Consider the following 25,401-nt stretch of genomic DNA (forward strand, 5'->3'; position numbering starts at 1 on the left):
CCTATTCTTGTTCCACCTAAGTTGCAACAGGGATTCTATGAAATATTGATTTTTTCCCTTATATTCTTGTTATTTAAAAATAAAAAATAATAACAAATCTCAAAATTGGTTTTGGATTTTTGAAAAAATACAAAAATCATATCATCACTAGACATTAACAAGACTTTATGGCAAGGCAACATTAATTTCAAGTATAATAAAAAAATTAGATTAGTAATTTCAAAAGAAATAGAGGATAAGATAATAATAGTTATTATTATTATTTTTTCTTTCCTTAGATTTGAGGTTTAGATGGGCCAGCTTACGCGTTCCTCGACAACGTCTTAAGGGGAGTTTTGTAAATTAATATAGGCGTGACTGCACCTCTAGTTTCGAGGAGGTTTGAACTTTGACTTCCTACGTGAAAGCGCAAGTCTTTTGCCAATTGAGCAACCCCTCGAGGTTATTCTTCTAAATATTTGCTTATGTCATGTGATCCCATTTGCTCTGCAAGGCCATGTAAATTATGCAACTCCATAGCATTATCTCTCGAGTCTAGATCGTCTCCCCCGACTGTTGTTTACCATGAATTACAAGGGGCCCACAAGGTTATGTGATGAGGTTTATTTTTTTAAATATTTTATTATTTTTTACTAGTAGGCTTCACATAATTTGTGGTTGTAACACTGTCGGGAGAGCATAGTGTCCGGCTATTGCTGATTGTAAATGGTAACATAAACCCAAAACACAATGAACCGGATATCAAACCGGCAGGAGGGAACCAAATAAACCCAATTGACGGCGGACCAAAATTTAACCTTTCGTCATATTTTTTCATTTCGGTGAACCGTGAACGGAGTGAAATATTCAAATACCTAGGCTTTTTGCCGCCAGAGCTCCTTCGGATGTTCTGACTCTGAGAAGCAGAGAAGGCCTGTTGTTTAGATCCGGATGCCAATTGCTTCTAGGGCTACGGTAAGGCTCGTGTTCATTATCTATCTTTTTCTCAATCTGTTATGTATCTTCTTTGATTAACTTTCTGTTTCAAACAAAGCACTTGGAACTTTTGGTGTAATCCAATTCTTTTTCGTTTAGGCGAAGGCGTCGCTTCTCTAACAGAGATTATCAATTATCGGAAAACAGGGGAAAAGATTTCTGATGAAAGCATTGGCATGAATCCATTTATTTATTTATTTATTTTTTTTATCGTTTTCTTTCTTCCTTTGATCTTTCTACTCCAAGATTGTTGTTTTATTGGTAACTTGTAGACAGCAACGGCAGCCCCACTAAATTGGGTCGGCTACAAGAATCCTTGGTCTCCAATAAATCTACTCAAAAGTCATATCAAGTCTTACATGATACATGTTAGATTAGAACTCGCATCTTGACATGGTCGTGTGGGAATCAAATAAGCACCAAAGCCACAAGTGAACAAAGTTTATATGAAATCCAATTGAGGCAAACAATCAAACACCTCGTGAGCAACACATGACAGCAAGATATTTAGCTTGAAGCACCCTTAAACGTTAAGGGGAAAACCACAGGATACTTTGCTTTAGTCCTAGAGTGATGTGAGATCAACAGAAAGCCAATATCCATGATCTTCAATGAATGTGCAACATGAATCCGTCAATTATCTTATATTTTGATATCTGAATATGGGGTAATTGAAATTTGCCTTTCTAAAACTGAAATAAGACATCATTAAAATTTGATCAACCCCCCCCATTCGATATTTCCTATTAGGGCCCCCAGATCCTCTGGAGATTATCTCCATGCAAGGCAACATCTATATCCTGAAATACTTCCCATGCAACTGTCCTTGGTCACATGCTGCTGTTTTGTGTGAACGGTAATTTTTCCTATATTATTCTGACCCTCTTCTTCATGTTTTGATGCACGTCAGAGCTATTCCCTTATCAGATTTAAGATGATTATCCCTCAACTGTATCCTTCCTAATTGTGCCATTCATCCATCCCAACTTACTCCTCTCCACTACATTTAAGTTAATCTATATGATGATTCTTAACTGCTCAACTTTTTTCACCATACACTATAGTCATGTAATAATCCCTGCTAATGGTTGATAGTGCTGTATCCTCTTTCTTATTCACATGGATAATGAACTGTCGAATGGTTGCATTAGGGCCCATGCGGACAAATCAGGACAAACAAGACAAAGGGGATAAAAAAAGAGTTGGGGGAAGAAAGGGCCCAAAAACATGATCGACGGATGGAAGGCAAAAAGCTGAATTGTTTCACCCCACCCTAAACCGATCGCGTTAGTGAAAGGGTTAGATTCATGAATCTAAGATTTCCCAAACGGGTATTTCGTCATGATCCAGATTTGAATCCGGTTCTGTAACCAAACGGCCCTTAGTGAATCATCTGGTAACTCTAAGCTTTACCATGTGATGAATTGAATACCCTAATAGCATGTCATGGAATACTTATGGTTACCGAGGCTACAGAGATGTATGTGTATTGAATGTGAAATGCCTAAATAATATGTTTGGACTATAAATTTGTAAGGACAATGAGAGTACTGTGACTTCCATTGCTCTAAAATGAATACCTTAACATACTTACCCGTTTCTTCTAAAATGAATAAGGGTGGTGCTGAAGGTACCTGTTTCTCAAAATTAATAGTTCTTTACTTGAATTTGACTGCTGAACATCTCCCTTTGTCATGCTGGGCTTTATTTGTAGTATGAGATCTGTTTAATTGAGTTCAATCTTCGACCCTGTTTTCGTATGCTCTAGATTCTTTTATAAAAATTCGCTTATAGCTTCTCAATTTAATTTGTTATCTAATTATACCATCGTACGTAGTGCACGAGACTCCCACATTTAGCCGGGTCTGGCAGCGCTTAGATTTACACAGCCTTTACCCATACACTCCTCATAAAATTGTCTTCTCTAGACAGCTAAGGTTCTTATTCATTCTAGCTGATATTTTTCCTTGTGCTTTTCCCTTTTCTCTTAGTCATTTTCCTCTGCTTGATCTGCTTCAGGAAGTGAAATGGAGGTTGCTGCTATACACAGTGATTCCCTTGAGGGCTCTAGGAGAAGAATCCCTGTCCGCCGAGATTTTCCTTTAGGTTGTGGGAGGAAAATCACATCAACCAGAAATCTTCCAAGGAAAGGAATCTCACCTAAGCGAAATTTCCCCCCTGGTTGTGGAAGAAAAGCTTCTCTTGTCATGGAAATGAACCCTGCTCCTAGAACAGTCAGGGATGATACCAAGCAGGTAACAGAGAAAGTTCTTGATGAGGATCCCTCCAGTACTGGATTGAAAGAAAACATTTGCGTAGAGGCAGACAAAGTTGAAGTCGAAAATGAGAGTAATGTTGAGGAAGAAGATCAATTCCAAGTCAGAACAGCTTCTGGTGGTAATTTGGAACTGGAAGATCCCCAACAAACTGGTGTCAGTCTTGACTCAGAGAGCAGTTTGAATCAGCCACAGTCCAAGTCTCAGTCAGCAATAATAAATATTGATGGGAATATTGGCAGTTTAAAGGGGAAACTGGGGAAGGAAAGCGTTGTTCATTGCAAGAGAGATTTTCCTGGGGAGTCTGGAGATGAAAATGATTCCATTGGTAAATGCCATAGAGATCAATCCATTTGTTTAACTTCTTGCTGTGACAAGGTTCCTCAGCACCCTCCAAGAGCTGCACTAAACTTTTTAAGTATATGTGGGGAACACAGCCCAAAATTTAAGCTGGGCAGTAGTTCAAGTAGAGAAAATGTGAAGAAGCATGAACCTATGGTGAAGAAAACTGCTTTGGCTTCTTCAGATAACAGGGTGATTGTGCAAGCTCTGATGGCTGCTCTGAATTGTCCATGGAGGCAAGGAAGGAAAATTCAACATCACCAGACCCGCAATTAAAAACATGCCGAAAAGCATGAACATATGGTAGAGCTCAAATTGGTGTCCTTTCCAGTAAAAAGGTGGTGAATGCAAATTTGGGAGGATATCCATGAACCAGAATCTGTTTCCCATGGGATAGGATGCTATGGTCAAACAAAATTAAATTGATGACATCCATAAACATTCAGTTTATATTGTTTGTCACCCAAAGTGATCAAAACCGAATGTTTATGGACCATGTCATCAGGTTACTTTTGATTATCCTTTATCTATTCTTTCGCCACTTGTGCTAGAGGGATTCTTTTGTTTTGCGGCTGAAATTTGCAGAGGTAGTCTCACTGGAGCTTTCATGGTGCCTTCTAATTTCCTCAATTAAATGTCAATTGATCTGCAAGTTTTGCCTGGTCTATTTCTCCATTGACTTGTGTAAAGCTGTTGTAAGTGGTGGAGTTTATCTAAAACAATAGTATCTTATTTTGAAATTCAAAATGTATAATGTTTTCTTTTGTAAATGCACATCTGTCACTTGTTCTCACATTGGGGAGGCAGTGAATTTCAGTTATTTTATAGCTCTTTCATGGTATTACAGAGCCACAAGACTCAGCTCCCTACTTAGCCAGGGCAGCCTCAGCTTCAAATCTCATCTCTCCTGCCAATCACAATCAAGCTTGATCGTACAAATTTCCTCTTATGGGAATCGCAGTTTCAGCTACTTTCTTGCACATGACTCAACGGATTATATTGGGGAAGCTTTCTCTACAAGGAGGTGTATCAATATGCAGTGTTACTAACTATAATAACTATATCCAAAGTGGATACATATTTGCTAGTATCATATCGCATCATGGAATACTTTAAACCAAGTTTTAGGAGTATCTTGAATGTCCTAATACAATTAACATGACCTGAATTCTTATTCATCTAAGTGAATACGGATAACTGCACAAGAGCTTCAACACATCTTGGACATTACCCTCCATATCAGCTGAAACATTTACTTCTAAAAGGCCAAGTGAGCCTTCCATTTACGCACCACCTCTGCTAGTGATTTCATAGAAGATCCATCTTCAGTCATCACTTTAAGCAGCAGTATATCTAAGCTTCATCATCCCCATATGGACTAGTCTCCCTTCTTCCTACACCATTACTTTCTTCATCACTAAAGCGATCTCCATTCTATGACTATTCCATTCTCATCCACTTTAGGCCATAGTGACACCTTCAGCTCCTCCACCAATGTCACTGCATCCATTTTTTGTTCAGCAAAGAGAGGCCAAGAGATCAAGGATACACCATCCAGAGCACTCTCTAGTGTTGAGTTCCACCCATAGTGGGTCAGAAAACCTCCGTGGAGACATGGCTAAGCACTCGAACGTGAGGAGCCCAGTAAGGCACCACCAGACCCCCTTCACTAGTTCTCTCCAAAAACCCTTCAGGCAATCAATCAAGAAGTAGGTGTTTCATGCTTTGCCCATCAACATAATTCCTTTCCATGGTAATTTTTGTTGGACACCTTATCACCCACAATTTTTTTTCCCGCTCAACTCAAATCGTAGAGCTGGGCAAATGGAGGTACAATGATAGCAAAATAGCTGGGGAGGGGAAGAAGATGTATGGTGAAACCTTGAATTCCTGGCAACATGAAGGCATTGGTGCCAAAATGATCCATGATCAAGGCAACAAGAGTGTTAGCAGTAGTAGTAGTAGTAGTAAAGACCTTAAAAAGCTCATAGAATGCTAGGAGAGAACGAGCAATGGTGAGGCGCATGCGTGTTTCCAAGGGCTCATCCACATCACCATCAAGGACGACTGGAGCTAAAAAGGAGGAATTTAAGCTATTGGGCAGGGGTGCCAGGAAGGTCTGTTGGGCTTTCAGAGCAGAAACATCTGTTGGTATAGCAAATGTGACATAGAAATTGTGGTGAAGGACAAGTTTCTTTGCAAACTCGGCAAGCGGGATTAGGTGACCCATCCCTAGAGCTCGTGGCATGATAATTTGTGGGATTGGTTGAGCTTTTGCGATAATGGCTATTAATGAAATGGGAAAGGAAGGCTCGTATATGATCGATTATGCAAATTGCGTTTGAATGGGAAAGGAAGGCTCGTATATAGATTCATCATGGGTATTTACATTTTTTTTTCTTTTTCTCCTCTTTGATCATGTTAGCTTTTTTCGTACAGGTTTGGCAGAGATGGATCCGAATGTTTGCTTCATGGGAATTCTAATTCTTCGGTCTTAATTTAGGTTTAGCAGTTCTGTCAAGGGCTTGCTTGGTGCAAACACTTCACCATATATGACCCATGTCAAGCCAGGCAAAGGCAATTTTCAATCTCAAGACCTTGCTGCAATTAGCTGAGGCCTGAGGGGCCATTGCCACTGAATTAGCTAATTAATCTACCCACATGAAATTTATTTGATGAAGAACCATCCTCTCAAGTGCTCAGCATTGTAAAATCAAAAGAAATATAAATTAAGATGATTGAATCACCGGAGAGTGTACAAGAAGCCACTAATAAAGGCCTTCGAAATAAAGGAACTAGACAAGAATACAAAATCCAGTCCCCACCCCCCTCAAACAGAGAAAAATGAGCTTAATATTGTACTAGGAAGGGAAAACTTAGCTTGATGCTAACAGTGTTTTCCTCAAAACTCTAGTCCTAGTTTGCCTTCACAGGTTCAGTTGTAATTCCAAACCCAAATGGGAAGAGTGGATCATAATGTGAATCACCAACATTCATTGGGAGCTGGTCAACAGTTTTGAACCAAGTACGTGCAAGTTTACCAGTGAACCCATAATCACCAAACAGAACATCAGCAACACCTTGACCTTCTGTTCCTGGGAGCCAAGCAGCAACAAGAGCATCCATTCTCTCAAGGTAGGGCTGGATCGTTACAGGGCGGCCAGAGATGATAACAACAACACACTTGACTGCACCGCATACATTGGTGATAGTGCTCAGATCAGAGCTGGGAAGTGTAAGGTTTAAGCTGTCACCAAATGTCTCTGCATATGGGGGTTCACCCACAACAACAACTGCATAGGAAAACTTTTTAGATTTGACAAATTTGCTGTCAGGGTTCTTTTTATAGATGATTTTGGTAGATGGATCAACGGTGTTATGGATTGCCTTGAGGATTGTAGTTCCTGTTCAAGCCATGGATATTCTCATTAAATCAAATAGAACAGTTTTATGTTGCAGAAATATTGGTTCCCCACCAGAGAAACACACACAAAATTGAAATCCTTAAACGTACCAGCTGTGAGGTTATTTCCTTCCAGACCTTGCCATGTAATAGTCCACCCACCACACTGAGCACCCAAGTTATCTGCGTGGCTTCCGGCAACAAGGATCTTGCCTGCCTTCTTAGGAAGGGGTAGCAGTGGATTATCGGCATTTTCTCCATTCTTCAGAAGAACAAGTGTTTTCCTTACTGCTTCCCTTGCCAATTCTCTGTGCTCCTGTCAAAGTCAAAAAATGCTTATCAACAGCCTTTCAATCATTAGGGGAAACAGGCTCAAACTTCACCAGCATGTCAGCAAAGTCAAAACAACAGAGACTGAGAGTCTTGAGAACCATTAGGGAGATGGACCTACTAACCTGACTACCAAGCTGGTTAACCAAGCTAACATCAGCCAATGGATTCTCAAAAAGACCCATGGTAAACTTAACCCTTAAAATCCGACTAACAGCATCATCAATCCGACTCATGGGTATGATGTTTTTCTTCACCTGGAAGGTCAGATCATCAATGAAGTCTGTATAGTTGTATGGGACCATTATCTGCAACAAGTAGAGAAAAGAATATTACATCAATTAACAACTTCCTTCATCTGGTTGAGAATGCTTGAGAGTCTTCCAGAAATTTTATATGGTAGATTGACCATTGGAAAATGATCAGTTCATTTTAGCTCACCATGTCAATGCCTGCATGAATTCCAGTTTGAACAGAATATGAGTAGTTAACACCTGGTGGAGATGTAATTCTGTCAATACCCTGCCAATCAGAGATGACAAAACCCTGCAATTACCAAGAGAGAGAAAAGCATCAGGTCCAGTTATTCTAGCATGAAAGCAGAGGAATTCAGGTTGGGAGTTCCCTTGAGAAAAAAAAATTCTTCACCCTGAAACGTAGTTTGCCCTTAAGGAAGCCTGTGATAAGATTATAGTTGGAATGCATCTTCACCCCATTCCAGCTTGAGTAGGAGACCATGACTGTTGAGACACCTTTGATGATTGAATTATAATATCCTGGCATGTGGATACTAAGCAATCCATGCCAGTCAATGACAGTATTGTTCTCATTGATGCCATCTGTTGTTCCACCATCACCTACATAGTGCTTAGCACAAGCAGCGACTTTGTCTCTGCAATAGTAAGATATGTATTAGAGTGAAAGTTTGTAAAGAGGTTGCTTCAGTCAATTTATATTGTTTATGTAAATTCCAAAACATATGTAGTAACAAAATAACAAATTGGACTTTGTCAAGGAAATTCATAGCATATGCGCACAACTATCATTGAGAAGCTCATGGTAAAAGATACAATATTAGTATATCAAATTAAATTGCTGTTTTATGAAACACATGCACAAATCAGATGTTTACACCAAATTCGAACTTGGGAACGTGTCAGTGCACTAGTTTCAGTTGTGTTTTGGGAGAGTCATCACAATGCGCGCTGCAGGAATAACAGGATTGTTATGAAGGCTCCAATCATTATTTCTTCAACTGAAGATCGGATTAGACTGGAGTCCAACATACAAACAATCTGCAAGTCAACAGTAAGAAAATGGAGGCAAATTTGGTGCTCTACTTTTTAACTGAAGGACAGCATTATCTACTGCTTAGGCCTAAAGCAAACAATATGTCCACAAGTATGACCTAATCTGCTTCAATGGTGACAGAATAATTCATGTCAAGGTGTCTGTCATTTATGATATGGCAAAATCTATAAGTTACATTTTTGGTGACTTCAATCAACTCAGTTTCCAGCATGAATGCATATTAGATAAGATACATACCCAAATACACCATATCATCATAAATTAATTCAATAAGCAAAAACCTCATCGTTTATGTAAATCAAGTAATCATATGCAATAAAATTTGTCCAAACTCAAGGCACAGAGGTCAGTAGGTTTTGCTGACATGAAATAAAAGAAAAAATAAGAAACTTAAGAAGTTTACTATAGCTTGCAAGGTTCTTACTTTCCACCAACAAATGGAACACCCTTTGCAGAATTTGCAGGGATATCTCCTTGTAAACCAGGTATAATTTCTGTCATTGCTTGGACGATTTTGGGGTCTTCACTGTAGCTCTCATAACACCTGCCCCATCTAGGATCCCTGCATACCTATATTGCTTAAAATTTACAAGCAGAAAACATCAGCAGACAAATAAAAGTCTAATAAAAATTGAAGATACAAATGGTTAGCTTTACAAGTAGTTGCTGTTGGTTTTGGCATACATACCGCTATACAAGGAGCAAAAGCGTATTGAATGCCAGTTGCTCTAACTTCAAGAGCAGTTGCAGCTCCAATCTTCTTAACTAATTGAGGATCCCTGGTCAACATTACTATCAGATTATTCCCATTCAAAGAGCTCCACTAAGACCAGATATTAAACAACCCTTTGTTCATCATTCATTCATTGAGAGGGGAAAAACTTATCTCTTGAACTAAGGCTGGTCTTGCCTTGAGTCCTTGACGGAGATGAATTAAAATGATATTCATCATTCATTATTTTCTGGGCCATTGATTTATTTTGCTATATTTTACCCTTTTTTTAGCAGAACTGAAATATAAACGCTAGGAAACTAGAAGTTAAAGGTTAATAGGATTTAGCTAGATGATGCTTCAAAATCCAGTTTAAAATGGAATGACCAAAAGAAGAGTCTCTTCTAGGCTATAAGACTGGTAATAGAATTCTGAAACTCTAAATAATTCAATTGCATTCATCAAATTACCTGGTAACCCCAAGACCAACGTTGTGCGGGAAGATTGTTGCCTTGTAGACATTGTTGTTACCATGAACAGCATCAATTCCATAGATCATTGGAATTCCAAGACGAGTTGACAGTGAACCCTTCTGAAAATCATTCACCATTTTAATCCAAGTCTCTGGAGAAGCTTCAGTGGCTGGTACACTCCCTCCACCACTCAACACACTCCCTGTTGAAAACAGAAATTATTAATTTTAGTCTACTCCACCTATTTTATTCATTTGTTTATATTAATATGGAGGGATATAACACACAGGAAGTTTCTTATCCAATAAATGATTTTACATACCAATGAAATACTTCTTCATAACATCAGCTGATGCAACACTTCGTTCAATTTGTGTCATTTGGCCAATTTTTTCCTTCAAGGTCATACGGCTCATCAGGTCCTTGATCCGTGTATTCAAGGGCTGTTTAGGGTCCTTATACTTCAAATATTCAGCACCAGCCATGGTTGCCAAGCAGCATAAAAACAGGAGCCCCACTGAGGGGATAAAGAATTTCGACATCTTCCCTCACAGTCACCTTGAGACTTAAAACAGACAATAGGCAAAGCATTAGAAAGTCCACAGCAATTCCTATGGAACAGAATCTAAAATTCACTTGTCTAAAGTTTGAATCCATGAACAAAAGATAATGATAGGCATTATAGAAATGCACGCTGATGATAGCTTCAGCAACTAAATCAGGCAACAACCAGTAAAATCTGACAAGGACATTTTATTTAGGGGATCAGAGAGCCTGAAAGAATAGTCCAAAAATTGCTATATTGGCAAAATTACAAATCAAAACCAGTAGGATAATACTTAGAAATTCTAAACCGAAGCATTGATACTTTAACATCTAAATACAGAAAGGTCCCTAAGGAAAAGTATTCATTCATCAGATTTCATCAATTAGAAGAGTAAAACCAAGAGAGAATATATACGCCCCCATAAATTTGCAAAGAATGAATGTAAAAGACCAAATTCTTTTTCAAAAGCAAAAGAAGGATTAGTGAATCGATAGGGAATGCTTAAAGGGAAAATAAGGAATGAGAAAAGCTGTCATCCCGAGAGCTGAAAACCCAAGAAAGATCTGGAAAGGAAGAGTTTCACGAGGAAAGAAGAGCAGCAAGTCTATTCTAAGCCCAACCCATGAAGCTAAAACCACCAAGAAAATTAATGTTCACTAAACGGATCCATGGTAGCAGAGGCAAGTTTTGACATTCAAACAACAAGACCAATGGAAGCAGAAAACGACAACCTGGAAGAAGAGATCAATAGAGTATTTACAAAGCAGAGCAGAGTGAAGCATTTTTCATTTGTGTTCTTAAACATGTTTCTTCCCTCTTCTCTCACAATGACAGAGACCAAGAGAAGCAGGGGTTCAAGCTCAGAGACTAAATGAAGCATAAAACGACTTACCCAGAAGAAGAGATAAGTGGAAAAAATAAAAATCACTTACAGAGAAGAGGCACCAGAAGAGAAGCGTCTCTGTTCTATTCGTACTCTTCCCTACTCACTTCTCAGTCGCAGTAACAGAGAACTAGAGAAGGCCTTGCTTGCCCAAGCGAAGTGCTGTGGAGATCAAATCCAATGCTTAAATTTATAGAAAGAGTGGCCGAACAGACTTAAAACCACAGAAATAAGAATTTATCGAATGTGATAAAGAAACCCAGTCACTTTCACTTTTTTGCACGATCCATCATCGGTAAGTGTGATAGAAAGAAACCCATTCATTCGATTAGATTCAAAATTTGGCTTGCATTGATAATCAGACTGATTAGATATTTTGCCCGTTTGATCTGCTGACTAAGACTTCTCTGGTTGGTGAGCAGAGCAGTGGGACCGTGAGATACGCTGTTTTTTCTTGTTTTCTCAAAGGATAACTGTTACGCTTAGTTGTCAAATAGTTAATTATAGGGAATTTTTGTTCAAAATGAAAGATAATTAATTATTAATTATTGGGTATTTGTTCAAAAGGAAAAATAGCTAATTATAGTAAGCGGGTATGTCCACTGGTATTAAGCCTTCATTTCTATATTCACGTGAGTGTGGGTTTTGCATTGTTCAGCTTGACATGAACAAATTTGTAACTTCAACTCTCACTATCTCTATCTCAGGCGATGTGTAGAAGTATGGGACATGAACAGGTTGGAAGCATATGATTTGGATTTAGGGGGAAAGACATGAAGAAATAGAAGTTCAAATTTGAGGTTCCTTCGTCTTATTGTTTCTATATGACAAACTGTTATTTGCTATATATATATATATATATATATATATATATATATATATATATATATATATATATATATATATATATATATATATATATATATATATATAATTTTTTTATATCATATCTATATATATATATATATATATATATATAATTATCATCACTATTCTAAAAGCATATTCATGATCCTACATTGATTGATCATATTATTTCAAAAATAAATCATAATATATAGTATGAAAAATTAATAGATATCATTATTGAGTTGATATCAGCGAAAATACAATTGTCCAGTTATAGTATGAATATAGTAATACTTGATTTTCTCTAAATGAAAATCTTAGTGTGAGATTCTCCTCTACCACCAATTCAAAATGTATTTGAGCTCTTAAACAAGTTGTGAAAGTTTTCCTCAAATGGTGCCATTTCTTGGATGGGGCATCATACTTATGGTCAATTCAATTGGGTTTTTTTTTTTTTGGGGTAAAAATTCAATTAGGTATTTTGAATCATTTGACTTTGTGTTTTTAATGATTCTAAAAGTAAACTAGATGGGAGAACATGTGAATTTGCTTTCTTTATTTTGTTCTACAGCTCTATTTGGGTATAAATTAATGAATCTAGGTTAAAATACTTTATCTTTCTTCCATTTTAGTCTGGATTAATAAAGATTATATTATATATGATCATAGTTGCTTATAGTTTTATTATGGTCTAAGATGGTAGAGCTAGGGTTTTACCCAAAGAAGATAGTGGATCTAGGCTAAAACTTTACCCCCTACCCCCTTCTCCTATTTACCTTAGATTAATTTAAAGAATATTAATTGATATTTTATATGTCCCGTAATTTACTTTTGATAAAAATAAGGGATAGTTAATGATGTTGTCTGGGTACTAATAGTTGAGTTATTACTTTGCCTGCTGTACATTTTGAAATTATTAATCCAATCTTAAACTTGATAAAAATAAAGGATAATTGATGATGTTGTCGTGTATAGCTTAGTTATTACTTTGCCTTCTGTTCATTTTGAAATTATTAATCCAACCTTAAACTTGATAAAAATAAGGGACAATTAATGATGTTGTCGTCTACTATTGCTTAATTATTACTTTTGGCTTCTGCACCTTTTGAAATTATTAATTCATCCTTAGACTTGGCCTAAAATTACTGATGCTCCTTGCTTGTAATTCGTTAGTTAATTAAACCCTAATTTCCTTATTGTGAGGTGTTGGTCATTGCCAACTGATCTAACTTTTGATGGTCTTATGGATCTTCTAAGTGAAGATAATATCGTAATGAATATTATACATCCAATCTTATTCGTCTTTTTAACACCATTTTGGGAGTGAAGAGAATAATAATTTCATAAAATGTAAGTTTAATTAGTAGTAAAATTATAGTACATCAGCATCATTGATAAAAATAAACACAATTGATTTTTTATAGTACAAAAGAAGTGAGAGCCATGTGTGAGAATATTTTAAAGATTTTGTAACAATCGGACAATGTTTGAGATCGAGCTTCAGTCCTACGCTTTTTTTTTTTGTTTTTAGTGTTTGAGGTTCATCCGGACCAGCTTTTTGCGCACCTTGATTACATCCTCAAAGGGAGCTTTGTCGTCCGCAAAGGGTCAACCCTATGACCTCTCTACCAATAAGTATGGATCTTACCACTCTACCAACCCTGCATTGCCTAGTCCTACACATTTAATGCGCATGATATGTTTAATGAAAATATTGGTCATCGAATCGAGATCTTGGTCCGAGATTTTGATCTCGATTGTTGAAAAACAAGAGGTCAAGATCGAAATCTCGACTGAGATCTCAATCCAGCAATCGAGATTTTCGGTCTGGACAATCTTATGCATTAAATGCAGAGAGCTGAAGCAAAATGTCAATGTTTGACGTATGACTATTAGAGTTAGGACTCCAATGCTTGGACCACTCTTGGACCACTCATATATATATATATATAGAGAGAGAGAGAGAGTGTTTGAATTATTGGTTATGAGAGAGTCAGAGAGAGAGAGAGAGAGTGAGTGAGTGAGTGAGTGAGTGAGTGAGAGAGTGAGTGAGTTTGAATTATTGGTTATGAGGTCAAAAGAGAGTGAGAGAGTGGGTTTGAATTATTGGTTGAGGTAAAGAGAGAGAGAGAGAGAGAGAGAGAGAGATTAATATATGAGAAGTGGGAACCACCATGAGGAAGAGAGATGAGAACATGAGAAGAGGATTTGTTTGTCCAGTCTCCTTTATAACATGTCTTTGGGGTTTTGAGGAATTTGGAAAGTTTATCTTCATTAAGAGATGTTGGTCATTATCAATTTGATTTGTGGCAATTACTTAGTACACCATCACCATGAGTGGATAAGAATGTGGTCCGTCGCCACTTCGTAGGTATTGCCCTCTAGGGCCTCCACGTCCACATTCTATCAATTCAATGGAAAAGATAGACCAGACCGATTTCAAGTGGCATTCGTCGACTTTGGTTACACACTTACACCCACGCCTGCTCTTGTTGCCTTATCGATGCTAGTAGTACAATCTAATATGGCATCCTCTTCTATTCAATTTGTCTCTATCCTCTATTGGAGAGATCTTTTAGTCTCATACGGAAGCTGCTTCCAATGTGGAGTTGATATAAAACACATTTTTTTCTATTAATATGATAACAACGTGATGTTAGTATTTTTTGACGTATTAAAGTATAAAATGATTACAAGAAATTGTCTCCTACGATACAAGAAATCTCGATAGTAATAGCACGTTAGCTACAAAGGAAATAAACATAGTTACAGAGACGCCTATTAAGTGTAGTCATGACTTTGGTACATGTATGTCTTTACACGATCAAATTTGTACTATTGGATCATTTGGCCACATGATCTAAAGGTCTAGATTGAATGGGCATACATACTATAATTTATCATTATAATGGTTAATTCCGATAGATGGCTCAATTGATAAAAAAAACTAACAACTCTAAGTAGGAGATCAGAGTTTGAATCACCTCGGGGTCAAGGGCATAACCGCTTATTGTATAATACATCCCAATATATAAAACGCTTATTACAAAAAGGAAAGAAACAACGGTTAGACTATCCCAAGTAAAATTCATTGTTTATTTTTTGATAGATCTACTTCCATCACTTTTGATCTACTAATAATTCAAACATAGAATTTATATCAAATCTTATTTAGTCATGCAAGTCAAAACCAACACCTCTCAATGAAGAGGTCGTGGGTTTGACTCTGTTGAGACATATTAATATCTCCTTCCCGGCTTAATAAAGCCCCTTTGTACAAAATAAAATAAAAATAATTTAAAAAAATTTAAAAAATATATATATATATATATATATATATATATATATATATGTATATATAGATGTATATATATATATATAGGGATATATATATCTCCAATAGCACTTGGAGCAAATTAAAAAATAACTAAATATAATCCCGAGGGGTGGCTCAGTTGGCAAAGACCAATGCTTCCACATAGGAGGTCAGAGTTCAAATCCCCTCAGGGCTAAAGGCGAAGCCTCGCCTATATTAATTATCTAAAATAAACGCCTTGAGAGGATGTAGTCGTGGTGCGTGCAAGTTGGCCCGGATGAACCTCATTCCAAAAAAAGAAGAGCAAATAAAGCACCTCCAAATAATAATACTAATCATGATTTTTTTATTTTCGCAAAAGTTTTTCTTCTATTGTTTCAATGCATAATAAATTAATTCATACGCGTTTCTTGACCACCAAACGTGGCTAAGTGGAAGTTTCTTCAAGATTTCAATTAAAAAAAACCCATAAGAAGAAACATTGTCAATGTAAAATAGAAGCCCTAATGATATAAGTCAAGATTGTATCAACATCTTATCGTGATGAGTTGTCTTTTGGAGTATTTTCTTGAGCTAATTAAGGAAATGATGAAATCCATTCAAAGATTTGTATAAATTGTCCTAAAGTGAAGACATTCTGGCGTTTGGCTGGAAGCAGGAAAGGTCATCATGCATCTTAATTAAATAATAATTGATTAATTAATTCAAAGAATTAAATATTTTAAAAGATTATATAAATTTTTTATTTTTATTTTTTTATCTCTCAGGTGTTTTATTCTTATTTTGGAAGGGTTCTTTCAATGAGTGCTCAACAACTCATAATAGAGAAAATCTAATGAGTGCTCTTGAATGGAAGGGTGAGGTTTGTTCATCTTGGTAGAGAAGCAAACAAAGCTGCTGATTGGATGTCTAGGGTGCAATTTTGTCCCTTAGACCCATGGGCTTTCTTTCCAGATCCTCCAACTGGGTTAGAAGGAATTCTCATGGTGAGTTGGCCTTGGCTTTGTCCCTGGTTAGCTCTATCTCTATCCTTGACTGGCCCTAATTCCGGCTCTAAACTAGCAACTCTTGTGTAAAAATTATCTTAACTAAGTCGAAAATAAGATATGAAATACAACAGTGACACTTCCAAAATCTACTATTATTAGTTTTAAAATAAAAAATCAAAAGAATCTGTTTTTTTTCTAAATTATTGTTATTTATATGATAATATCTTAATTAGATGTATAATACAAAAACATAACTTCCATAATCTAACCTTTTGTTAAATTTAAATTATTTAAATGATATAAAGAAAGGAACGAAACAACATAGCTTCCAAACTTTTCGATGATTGATAAATTTGATATCAAAAGTAAAAAATATCTCAGAAAAATTAAGAATAAAATACATAAAAATATAAAACAACTCAAACTCCATATTATTTTCTCTCCATAAATCAATAAAATAATTTATATATACATAGTGTTGCTTTGACCACAAAAATTAGGGCTAAAATCATGGGTTGGTCTAGATGGATTGAGTGGGACAAATGTTAATCCCATGCCTGTTGTCAGCCCTAATTTAGGGTCAAAATATTTTGGCTCTGACCTGTCCTCAGGCCAAAATCTTGAGCCTAGATCCTATTCGGGCTCAAGACAGGACAAGGCGGGTCAGGGCCTCCAGGACCAAACCTACGCCCTTATCTAATACAACCTCAAGCAACACTTCTCGGTGAATGCAATATACTCTTGGAAACGCACCTCTAGCTTTTTCGAGATTGTTGGGTCACATAATGCCTTGCCTCAGTCTTAGTTTGATATTTTAGGTTTCATAGAGTCCGGGACCTATGTGAAAGACTCAACGATAAATCGGCCTATAAGTGCCACACTTAGATTCAAACAATGGTAGATGCTTAACTACTCTTCCTACATATCTCGATTGATACTAAGCTAAAAAGCCCAATTTTCAGGGTGATATTGTTATCTAATTTGACTTAAGCTTCGAAGGCGATTCGCCAATTCTAGTGGTCAATCCTGCTCCAATTCAAACAAGGGGTCAAATTCAGTTACAACAGAGACAATGTTAAAGTTTAAAAACCTCTTCTATAAAGACTCATCTAGCAGGAAATTAACAACTACATTTGTGTTCTAGAAATGAAGCATTATTTGATGGAAAGAAGGAATCCCCAGGTTAAAGAGTTGAACAAGAACTTGGATGGAAGTGGATAACAACTATAAGGGACAAAGAACAATGTCTATCTCAAGCAATTGGAACAGGGAGTCATAGTTCAATTATGGAAGTTAGTTTTGAATGGTCTTGTTGATGGTTGGAAATTTAGTTTTAATATTGGTATCTAGGTTGAGGAAGTTTAGACAAATTTTAATGAACTTCTATATCATATTCCTAAACCCAGATGTCTAACTTGGCACATAGAGTTAGTCCTAATTTTGCTTTTTATTGAATGTTGTGCAATACCTACTGCCAACTGTTGAGATTTTGATCTCGACCGTCATTCTCGCAAGTAATTGAAAGCGAGATAGACGATTGACAGTACAATGCTACGCATCTAATGCGAGTTTAACTGCTAAAAGTAAGTGAAATTTTAGTTGATGCAAAAGTGTCATATGCCGCGACATGCGTGCATAAGAATGTGGTCCCTGACCACCACTTAAATGTCAATTTAGTGGATGACGTTTCTGGCATCAATTCTAGGTTCTCTGGAATCTACAGAATTCTCTCTCTCTCTTTTGGATAACCATCTCGAAATAATAAGATAGAAATATAATAGGGATAATTGCCATTGTCCCCTACTTATTTATACTTGATGTTAAATTATATTACTACTCTTAGTAATTAGGAAAAAAGTTATGGTAATTAAACAATCTTATTCTCTAGTTAAAATAAACAAAGCATTGAAAGAAAAAGTAAAAAATCTCGTTTTTAAAATATAAAGAAATAAAAAAAATGATAATTCTTTATATTTTTTTATCTTTTATTTATTTACCTTTTTAATTCTCACGCTTTTCTTGGCCGTTATCTCTCTTTCCATCTGGGTAACAAACTCTCCTCTACAATTTTGGGTAATGTGAAGATTGGAGGAGCGAAGATTGGGGTAGGAGCGGTGGTTCTGATTCATGTTCTACCGAGAACCACCTCTGTTTCTAAACATCCAATTCCAAATGTGGGCTCTGAAAATTATGGGTTGGTGAGCATGATTTCCGATAAGACTTGTTAGAACTTCCGATAACTTGACATAAAGAAATTTAACCTTTCAGTTATATGAAATTTAGGCTTTTAGTTGTGGAATGATCCTTTATGGAGTCAATTCAAGCGCCATGGTTTCCTGCTTTTTGGCGATCTCTTAGTTAAGGAAACTTTTTTTCCCATCTAAGCAAACATTTTTGAAGAAGGGAAACGATTGGTGAAAGTATATTTCTTTGTATTGTGGATAAAGATGTGTCCTGGAGAAGGTTTCTCTCCATCTTAAATGGTAGAAAACTCTGAAAATGATGTTTTGCTGCTTTTGATTCATCCCTTTACTGTAAATTTTATAGGCAAAAAATCGAACAAACCCATTTAAGAGTCGATAAAGTATAACCAAAAATAAAAATGTTTCTGCCATTTTCTTGAAGAAAGACCCAGAAAAGCATGATTTGTAACTGGAGGAAGAAAGAGCGATCTTTCAGAAATCGAACAATGTAAGATTGAAAATAAAATCCCAGTGAATGGGAAATGTGATAAGGGATCATGCAGGTTCTCTAGTGTTGGCTATCTCATTGCCTTCTTCATTCCATTTTGCCCTTCCGGGAGATGCTATGGCAGCATTGGATGGACTACTAGCAACTCAACAAGGTGGCTTCTCAGTGGTTTTGTTGAGTAAAACTGTGAGTCCCTTGTAAAAATGATTAATGGTGTCATTCCCCCTACGGTGTAATTTAATTGAACACTCAACCTCAAATCCTGGCTGTGAGCTGCTCTGAGCAGTGCCACATAGGCACAGCTCTGAAGCAAAATCGTTTTAATGTAGATGACATTAATGATTCTATTTTCTAATCTCTTGTTATAATTCTATCTATCATGGCCTACCTCTCCACGCTCAAAAGATAATGCTTGGATGTATTCTGTTTGATTTTCGTGGAAGCTCTGTACAGGTTTGGCAGAGACGGATCCGAATGTTTGCTTCATGGGAATTCTAATTTTTCAGTCTTAATTTAGGTTTAGCAGTTCTGTCAAGGGCTTGCTTGGTGCAAACACTTCACCATATATGACCCATGTCAAGCCAGGCAAAGACAAATTTCAATCTCAAGACCTTGCTGCAATTAGCTGAGGGGCCATTGCCACTGAATTGGCTAATTAATCTGCCCACATGAAACTTATTTGATGACGAACCATGATACTGCCCTCTCAAGTGCTCAGCATTGTAAAATCAAAGAAATATAAATTAAGATGATTGAATCACCAGAGAGTGTACAAGATGCCACTAGTAAAGGCCTTCGAAATAAAGGAACTAGACAAGAATACAAAATCTAGTCCCCCCCCCTCCCCCCTCAAACAGAGAAATATGAGCTTAATATTGAACTAGGAAGGGAAAACTTAGCTTGATGCTAACAGTGTTTTCCTCAAAACTCTAGTCCTAGTTTGCCTTCACAGGTTCAGTTGTAATTCCAAACCCAAATGGGAAGAGTGGATCATAATGTGAATCACCAACATTCATTGGGAGTTGGTCAACAGTTTTGAACCAAGTACGTGCAAGTTTACCAGTGAACCCATAATCACCAAACAGAACATCAGCAACACCTTGACCTTCTGTTCCTGGGAGCCAAGCAGCAACAAGAGCATCCATTCTCTCAAGGTAGGGCTGGATCGTTACAGGGCGGCCAGAGATGATAACAACAACACACTTGACTGCACCGCATACATTGGTGATGGTGCTCAGATCAGAGCTGGGAAGTGTAAGGTTTAAGCTGTCACCAAATGTCTCTGCATATGGAGGTTCACCCACAACAACAACTGCATAGGAAAATTTTTTAGATTTGACAAATTTGCTGCCAGGGTTCTTTTTATAGATGATTTTGGTAGATGGATCGACAGTGTTATGGATTGCCTTGAGGATTGTAGTTCCTGTTCAAGCCATGGATATTCTCATTAAATCAAAGAGAGCAGTTTTATGTTGCAGAAATATTGGTTCCCACCAGAGAAACACATTTTGTAGAACTCACAAAATTGAAATCCTTAAACGTACCAGCTGTGAGGTTATTTCCTTCCAGACCTTGCCATGTCATAGTCCACCCACCACACTGAGCACCCAAGTTATCTGCGTGGCTTCCGGCAACAAGGATCTTGCCTGCCTTCTTAGGAAGGGGTAGCAGTGGATTATCGGCATTTTCTCCATTCTTTAGAAGAACAAGTGTTTTCCTTACTGCTTCCCTTGCCAATTCTCTGTGCTCCTGTCAAAGTTAAAATGCTTATCAACAGCCTTTCAATCATTAGGGGAAACAGGCTCGAACTTCACCAGCATGTCAGCAACGTCAAAACTACAGAGACTGAGAGTCTTGAGAACCATTAGGGAGATGGACCTACTAACCTGACTACCAAGCTGGTTAACCAAGCTAACATCAGCCAATGGATTCTCAAAAAGACCCATGGTAAACTTAACCCTTAAAATCCGACTAACAGCATCATCAATCCGACTCATGGGTATGATGTTTTTCTTCACCTGGAAGGTCAGATCATCAATGAAGTCTGTATAGTTGTATGGGACCATTATCTGCAACAAGTAGAGAAAAGAATATTACAACAATTAACATCTTCCGTCATCTGGTTGAGAATGCTTGATAGTCTTCCAGAAATCTTATATGGTAGATTGACCATTGAAAAATGATCAAGTTCATTTTAGCTCACCATGTCAATTCCTGCATGAATTCCAGTTTGAACAGAATATGAGTAGTTAACACCTGGTGGAGATGTAATTCTGTCAATACCCTGCCAATCAGAGATGACAAAACCCTGCAATTACCAAGAGAGAGAAAAGCATCAGGTCCAGTTATTTTAGCATGAAAGCAGAGGAATTCAGGTTGGGAGTTTCCTTGAGGGGGAAAAAAAATCTTCACCTTGAAACGTAGTTTGCCCTTAAGGAAGCCCATGATAAGATTATAGTTAGAATGCATCTTCACCTCATTCCAGCTTGAGTAGGAGACCATGACTGTTGAGACACCTTTGATGATTGAATTATAATATCCTGGCATGTGGATGCTAAGCAATCCATGCCAGTCAATGACAGTATTGTTCTCATTGATGCCATCTGTTGTTCCACCATCACCTACATAGTGCTTAGCACAAGCAGCGACTTTGTCTCTGCAATAGTAAGAGATGTATTAGAGTGGAAGTTTGTGAGGAGGTTGCTTCAGTCAATTTATATTGTTTATGTAAATACCAAAACATATGTAGTAATAAAATAACAAATTGGACTTTGTCAAGGAAATTCTTAGCATATGCGCACAACTATCATTGAGAAGCTCATGGTAAAAGATACAATATTAGTATATCAAACTAAATTGCTGTTTACGAAACACATGCACAAATCAGATGTTTACACCAAATTCGAACTCGGGAACCTGTCAGTGCACTAGGTTCAGTTGTGTTTTGGGAGAGTCATCACCACTGCAGGAATAATATGATTGTTATGAAGGTTCCAATCATTATTTCTTCAACTGAAGATCGGATTAGACTGGAGTCCAACATACAAACAATCTGCAAGTCAACAGTAAGAAAATGAAGGCAAATTTGGTGCTCTACTTTTTAACTGAAGGACAGCATTATCTACTGCTTAGGCCTTAAAGCAAACAATATGTCCACAAATATGACCAATCTGCTTCAATGGTGACAGAATAATTCATGTCAAGGTGTCTGTCATTTATGATATGGCAAAATCTATAAGTTACATTTTTGGTACTTCAATCAACTCAGTCTCCGGCATGAATGCATATTAGAGATGATGCATACCAAATATACCATATCATCATAAATTAATTCAATCAGCAAAAACCTCATCGTTTATGCAAATCAAGTATTCATATGCAATAAAAATTTTCCAAACTCAAGGCACATAGGCCAGTAGATTTTGCTGACATGAAATAAAAGAAAATATAAGAAACTTAAGAAGTTAGCTATGGCTTGCAAGGTTCTTACTTTCCACCAACAAATGGAACACCCTTCGCAGAATTTGCAGGGATATCTCCTTGTAAACCAGGTATAATTTCTGTCATTGCTTGAACGATTTTGGGGTCTTCACTGTAGCTCTCATAACACCTGCCCCATCTAGGATCCCTGCATACCTATATTGCTTAAAATTTACAAGCAGAAAACATCAGCAGACAAATAAAAGTCTAATAAAAATTGAAGATACAAATGATTAGCTTTACAAGTAGTTGCTGTTGGTTTTGGCATACATACCGCTATACAAGGAGCAAAAGCGTATTGAATGCCAGTTGCTCTAACTTCAAGAGCAGTTGCAGCTCCAATCTTCTTAACTAATTGAGGATCCCTGGTCGACATTACTATCAGATTATTCACATTCAAAGAGCTCCACTAAGACCAGATATTAAATAACCCTTTGTTCATCATTCATTCATTGAGAGGGGAAAAACTTATCCCTTGAACTAAGCCTGGTCTTGCCTTGAGTCCTTGATGGAGATGAATTAAAATGGTATTCATCATTCATTATTTTCTGGGCCATTGATTCATTTTGCTAAATTTTACCCTTTTTTAGCAGAACTGAAATATAAACGCTAGGAAACAAGAAGTTAAAGGTTAACAGGATTTAGCTAGATGATGCTTCAAAATCCAGTTTAAAATGGAATGACCAGAAGAAGAGTCTCTTCTAGGCTATAAGACTGGTAATAGAATTCTGAAACTCTAGATAATTCAATTGCATTCATCAAATTACCTGGTAACCCCAAGACCAACGTTGTGCGGGAAGATTGTTGCCTTGTAGACATTGTTGTTACCATGAACAGCATCAATTCCATAGATCATTGGAATTCCAAGACGAGTTGACAGTGAACCCTTCTGGAAATCATTCACCATTTTAATCCAAGTCTCTGGAGAAGCTTCAGTGGCTGGTACACTCCCTCCACCACTCAACACACTCCCTGTTCAAAACAGCAATTATTAATTTGAGTCTACTCCACCTATTTTATTCATTTTTTTATATTAATATGGAGGGATATAACATACAAGAAGTTTCTTATCCAATAAATGATTTTACATACCAATGAAATACTTCTTCATAACATCAGCTGATGCAACACTTCGTTCAATTTGTGTCATTTGGCCAATTTTTTCTTTCAAGGTCATACGGCTCATCAGGTCCTTGATCCGTGTATTCAAGGGCTGTTTAGGGTCCTTATACTTCAAATATTCAGCACCAGCCATGGTTGCCAAGCAGCATAAAAACAGGAGCCCCACTGAGGGGATAAAGAATTTCGACATCTTCCCTCACAGTCACCTTGAGACTGAAAACAGACAATAGGCAAAGCATTAGAAAATCCACAGCAATTCCTATGGAACAGAATCTAAAATTCACTTGTCTAAAGTTTGAATCGATGAACAAAAGAAAATGATAGGCATTATGGAAATGCCCGCTCATGATAGCTTCAGCAACTTAATCAGGCAACAACCAGTAAAATCTGACGAGTACATTTTATTTAGGGGATCAAAGAGCCTGAAAAAATAATCTAAAAAATTGATATGTTTGCAAAATAAAAAATGTTTTAAAGCAGAGCAGAGTGAAGCATTTTTCATTTGTGTTCTTAAACGTGTTTCTTCCCTCTTCTCTCACAAAGACAGAGACCAAGCGAAGCAGGGGTACAAGCTCAGAGACTAAATGAAGCATAAAACGACTTACCCAGAAGAATAGATAAGTGAAAAAGAAATTACTTACAGAGAAGAGGCACCAGAAGCGTCTCTGTTCTATTCGTACTCTTCCCTACTCACTTCTCAGTCGCAGTAACAGAGAACTAGAGAAGGCCTTGCTTGCCCAAGCGAAGTGCTGTGGAGATCAAATCCAATGCTTAAATTTATAGAAAGAGTGGCCGAACAGACTTAAAACCATAAAAATATGAATTTATCGAATGTGATAAAGCAACCCAGTCACTTTCACTTTTTTGCATGATCCATCATTGGTTTGTGTGACAAAAAGAAACCCATCCATTCGATTAGATTCAAAATTTGGCTTTGCATTGATAATCAGACTGATTAGATATTTTGCCCGTTTGATCTGCTGAGTTAGACTTCTCTGCTTGGTGAGCAGAGCAGAGCAGTGGGACCGTGAGATACGCTGTTTTTTCTTGTTTTCTCGAAGGATAACTGTTACCATTAGTTGTCAAATAGTTAATTATAGGGAATTTTTGTTCAAAATGAAAGATAATTAATTATTAATTATAGGGTATTTGTTCAAAAGGAAAAATAGCTAATTATAGTAAGTGGGTTTGTCCATTGATATTAAGCCTTCATTTCTATATTCACGTGAGCGTGGGTTTTGCATTGTTCAGCTTGATATGAACAAATTTGTAACTTCGACTCTCACTATCTCTATCACAAATGAAGTGTAGAAGCATGGGACATGGACATGGACAGGTTAAAAGCATATGATTTGGATTTAGTGAGAAAGACATGAAGAAATAGAAGTTCAAATTTGAGATTCCTTCGTCTTATTGTTTCTATATGACAAACTGATATTTACTATACCAAAAGCATATTCATGATCCTCTATTGATTGATCTTATTATTTCAAAAATAAATCATAATATAGAGTATAAAAAAATTAATAGATATCATTATTGAGTTGATATCAGCCAAAAAAAACAATTGTCGTGTTATAATATGAATATAGTAATACTTGATTTTCTCTAAATGAAAATCTTAGTGTGAGATTCTCCTCAACCACCAATTCAAAATGTAATTGTTCTCTTGAACAAGTTGTGAAAGTTTTCTTCGAATGGT

The 25,401-nt window shown here is 36.9% G+C and overlaps 4 protein-coding genes across 5 annotated transcripts; 1 reads left to right on the plus strand and 3 right to left on the minus strand.

The window, feature by feature from the left end:
- The first annotated feature begins 829 nt into the window (after positions 1-829).
- On the plus strand, positions 830-4,396 carry LOC149027933 (uncharacterized). Of its 2 annotated transcripts, none has more exons than XM_089147552.1 (2): positions 830-954; positions 2,967-4,396. In XM_089147552.1, exon 2 carries the CDS (start codon positions 3,003-3,005, stop codon positions 3,867-3,869), a length of 867 nt encoding a protein of 288 aa, XP_089003678.1. In that variant the 5' UTR covers positions 830-954; positions 2,967-3,002; the 3' UTR covers positions 3,870-4,396. The 2 variants fall into 2 exon arrangements, with proteins under 2 accessions (XP_089003678.1, XP_089003682.1); XM_089147556.1 differs by having other exon boundaries at positions 2,995-4,396.
- Positions 4,397-5,391: 995 nt separating this feature from the next.
- On the minus strand, positions 5,392-5,823 carry LOC149027934 (hydroquinone glucosyltransferase-like). The gene has a single exon (XM_089145037.1). It carries the CDS (start codon positions 5,821-5,823, stop codon positions 5,392-5,394), a length of 432 nt encoding a protein of 143 aa, XP_089001163.1.
- Positions 5,824-6,314: 491 nt separating this feature from the next.
- LOC149027935 (uncharacterized) lies at positions 6,315-11,682 on the minus strand. Its single transcript, XM_089167178.1, has 10 exons — positions 11,302-11,682; positions 10,145-10,387; positions 9,820-10,024; positions 9,326-9,416; positions 9,062-9,207; positions 7,975-8,218; positions 7,768-7,872; positions 7,452-7,634; positions 7,108-7,312; positions 6,315-6,997 (listed from the first exon to the last, which is right to left on the minus strand). The coding sequence occupies exons 2-10, from the start codon at positions 10,362-10,364 to the stop codon at positions 6,510-6,512; spliced, it is 1,887 nt and encodes a 628-aa protein (XP_089023304.1). The 5' UTR covers positions 10,365-10,387; positions 11,302-11,682; the 3' UTR covers positions 6,315-6,509.
- An 8,191-nt stretch (positions 11,683-19,873) lies between these two features.
- On the minus strand, positions 19,874-24,636 carry LOC149027936 (uncharacterized). The gene is made up of 10 exons (XM_089167187.1): positions 24,341-24,636; positions 23,670-23,912; positions 23,345-23,549; positions 22,852-22,942; positions 22,588-22,733; positions 21,510-21,753; positions 21,301-21,405; positions 20,984-21,166; positions 20,642-20,846; positions 19,874-20,520 (listed from the first exon to the last, which is right to left on the minus strand). The coding sequence occupies exons 2-10, from the start codon at positions 23,887-23,889 to the stop codon at positions 20,033-20,035; spliced, it is 1,887 nt and encodes a 628-aa protein (XP_089023313.1). The 5' UTR covers positions 23,890-23,912; positions 24,341-24,636; the 3' UTR covers positions 19,874-20,032.
- Positions 24,637-25,401: the final 765 nt, after the last annotated feature.

The sequence above is a fragment of the Hakea prostrata genome, chromosome 1 (assembly GCF_041222555.1).
Source record: "Hakea prostrata isolate BN-2017 chromosome 1, UWA_Hpros_2, whole genome shotgun sequence".
Lineage (NCBI taxonomy): Eukaryota > Viridiplantae > Streptophyta > Magnoliopsida > Proteales > Proteaceae > Hakea > Hakea prostrata.

Bases quoted from the DNA above. Each gene is read 5' to 3' on its own strand.
- LOC149027933 (XM_089147552.1), top strand. From the start codon at position 3,003: ATGGAGGTTGCTGCTATACACAGTGATTCCCTTGAGGGCTCTAGGAGA.
- LOC149027934 (XM_089145037.1), bottom strand. From the start codon at position 5,823: ATGGGTCACCTAATCCCGCTTGCCGAGTTTGCAAAGAAACTTGTCCTT.
- LOC149027935 (XM_089167178.1), bottom strand. From the start codon at position 10,364: ATGTCGAAATTCTTTATCCCCTCAGTGGGGCTCCTGTTTTTATGCTGC. The intron at 9,208-9,325 runs GTATGTATGCCA...TAAGCAATATAG, and splicing joins CTTTTGCTCCTTGTATAGCG to GTATGCAGGGATCCTAGATG. The intron at 7,873-7,974 runs GTGAAGAATTTT...TGGTAATTGCAG, and splicing joins AGGGCAAACTACGTTTCAGG to GGTTTTGTCATCTCTGATTG.
- LOC149027936 (XM_089167187.1), bottom strand. From the start codon at position 23,889: ATGTCGAAATTCTTTATCCCCTCAGTGGGGCTCCTGTTTTTATGCTGC. The intron at 22,943-23,344 runs GTAATTTGATGA...AATGTCGACCAG, and splicing joins GTTGGTCTTGGGGTTACCAG to GGATCCTCAATTAGTTAAGA. The intron at 20,521-20,641 runs GTACGTTTAAGG...TGGCTTGAACAG, and splicing joins AGGAAATAACCTCACAGCTG to GAACTACAATCCTCAAGGCA.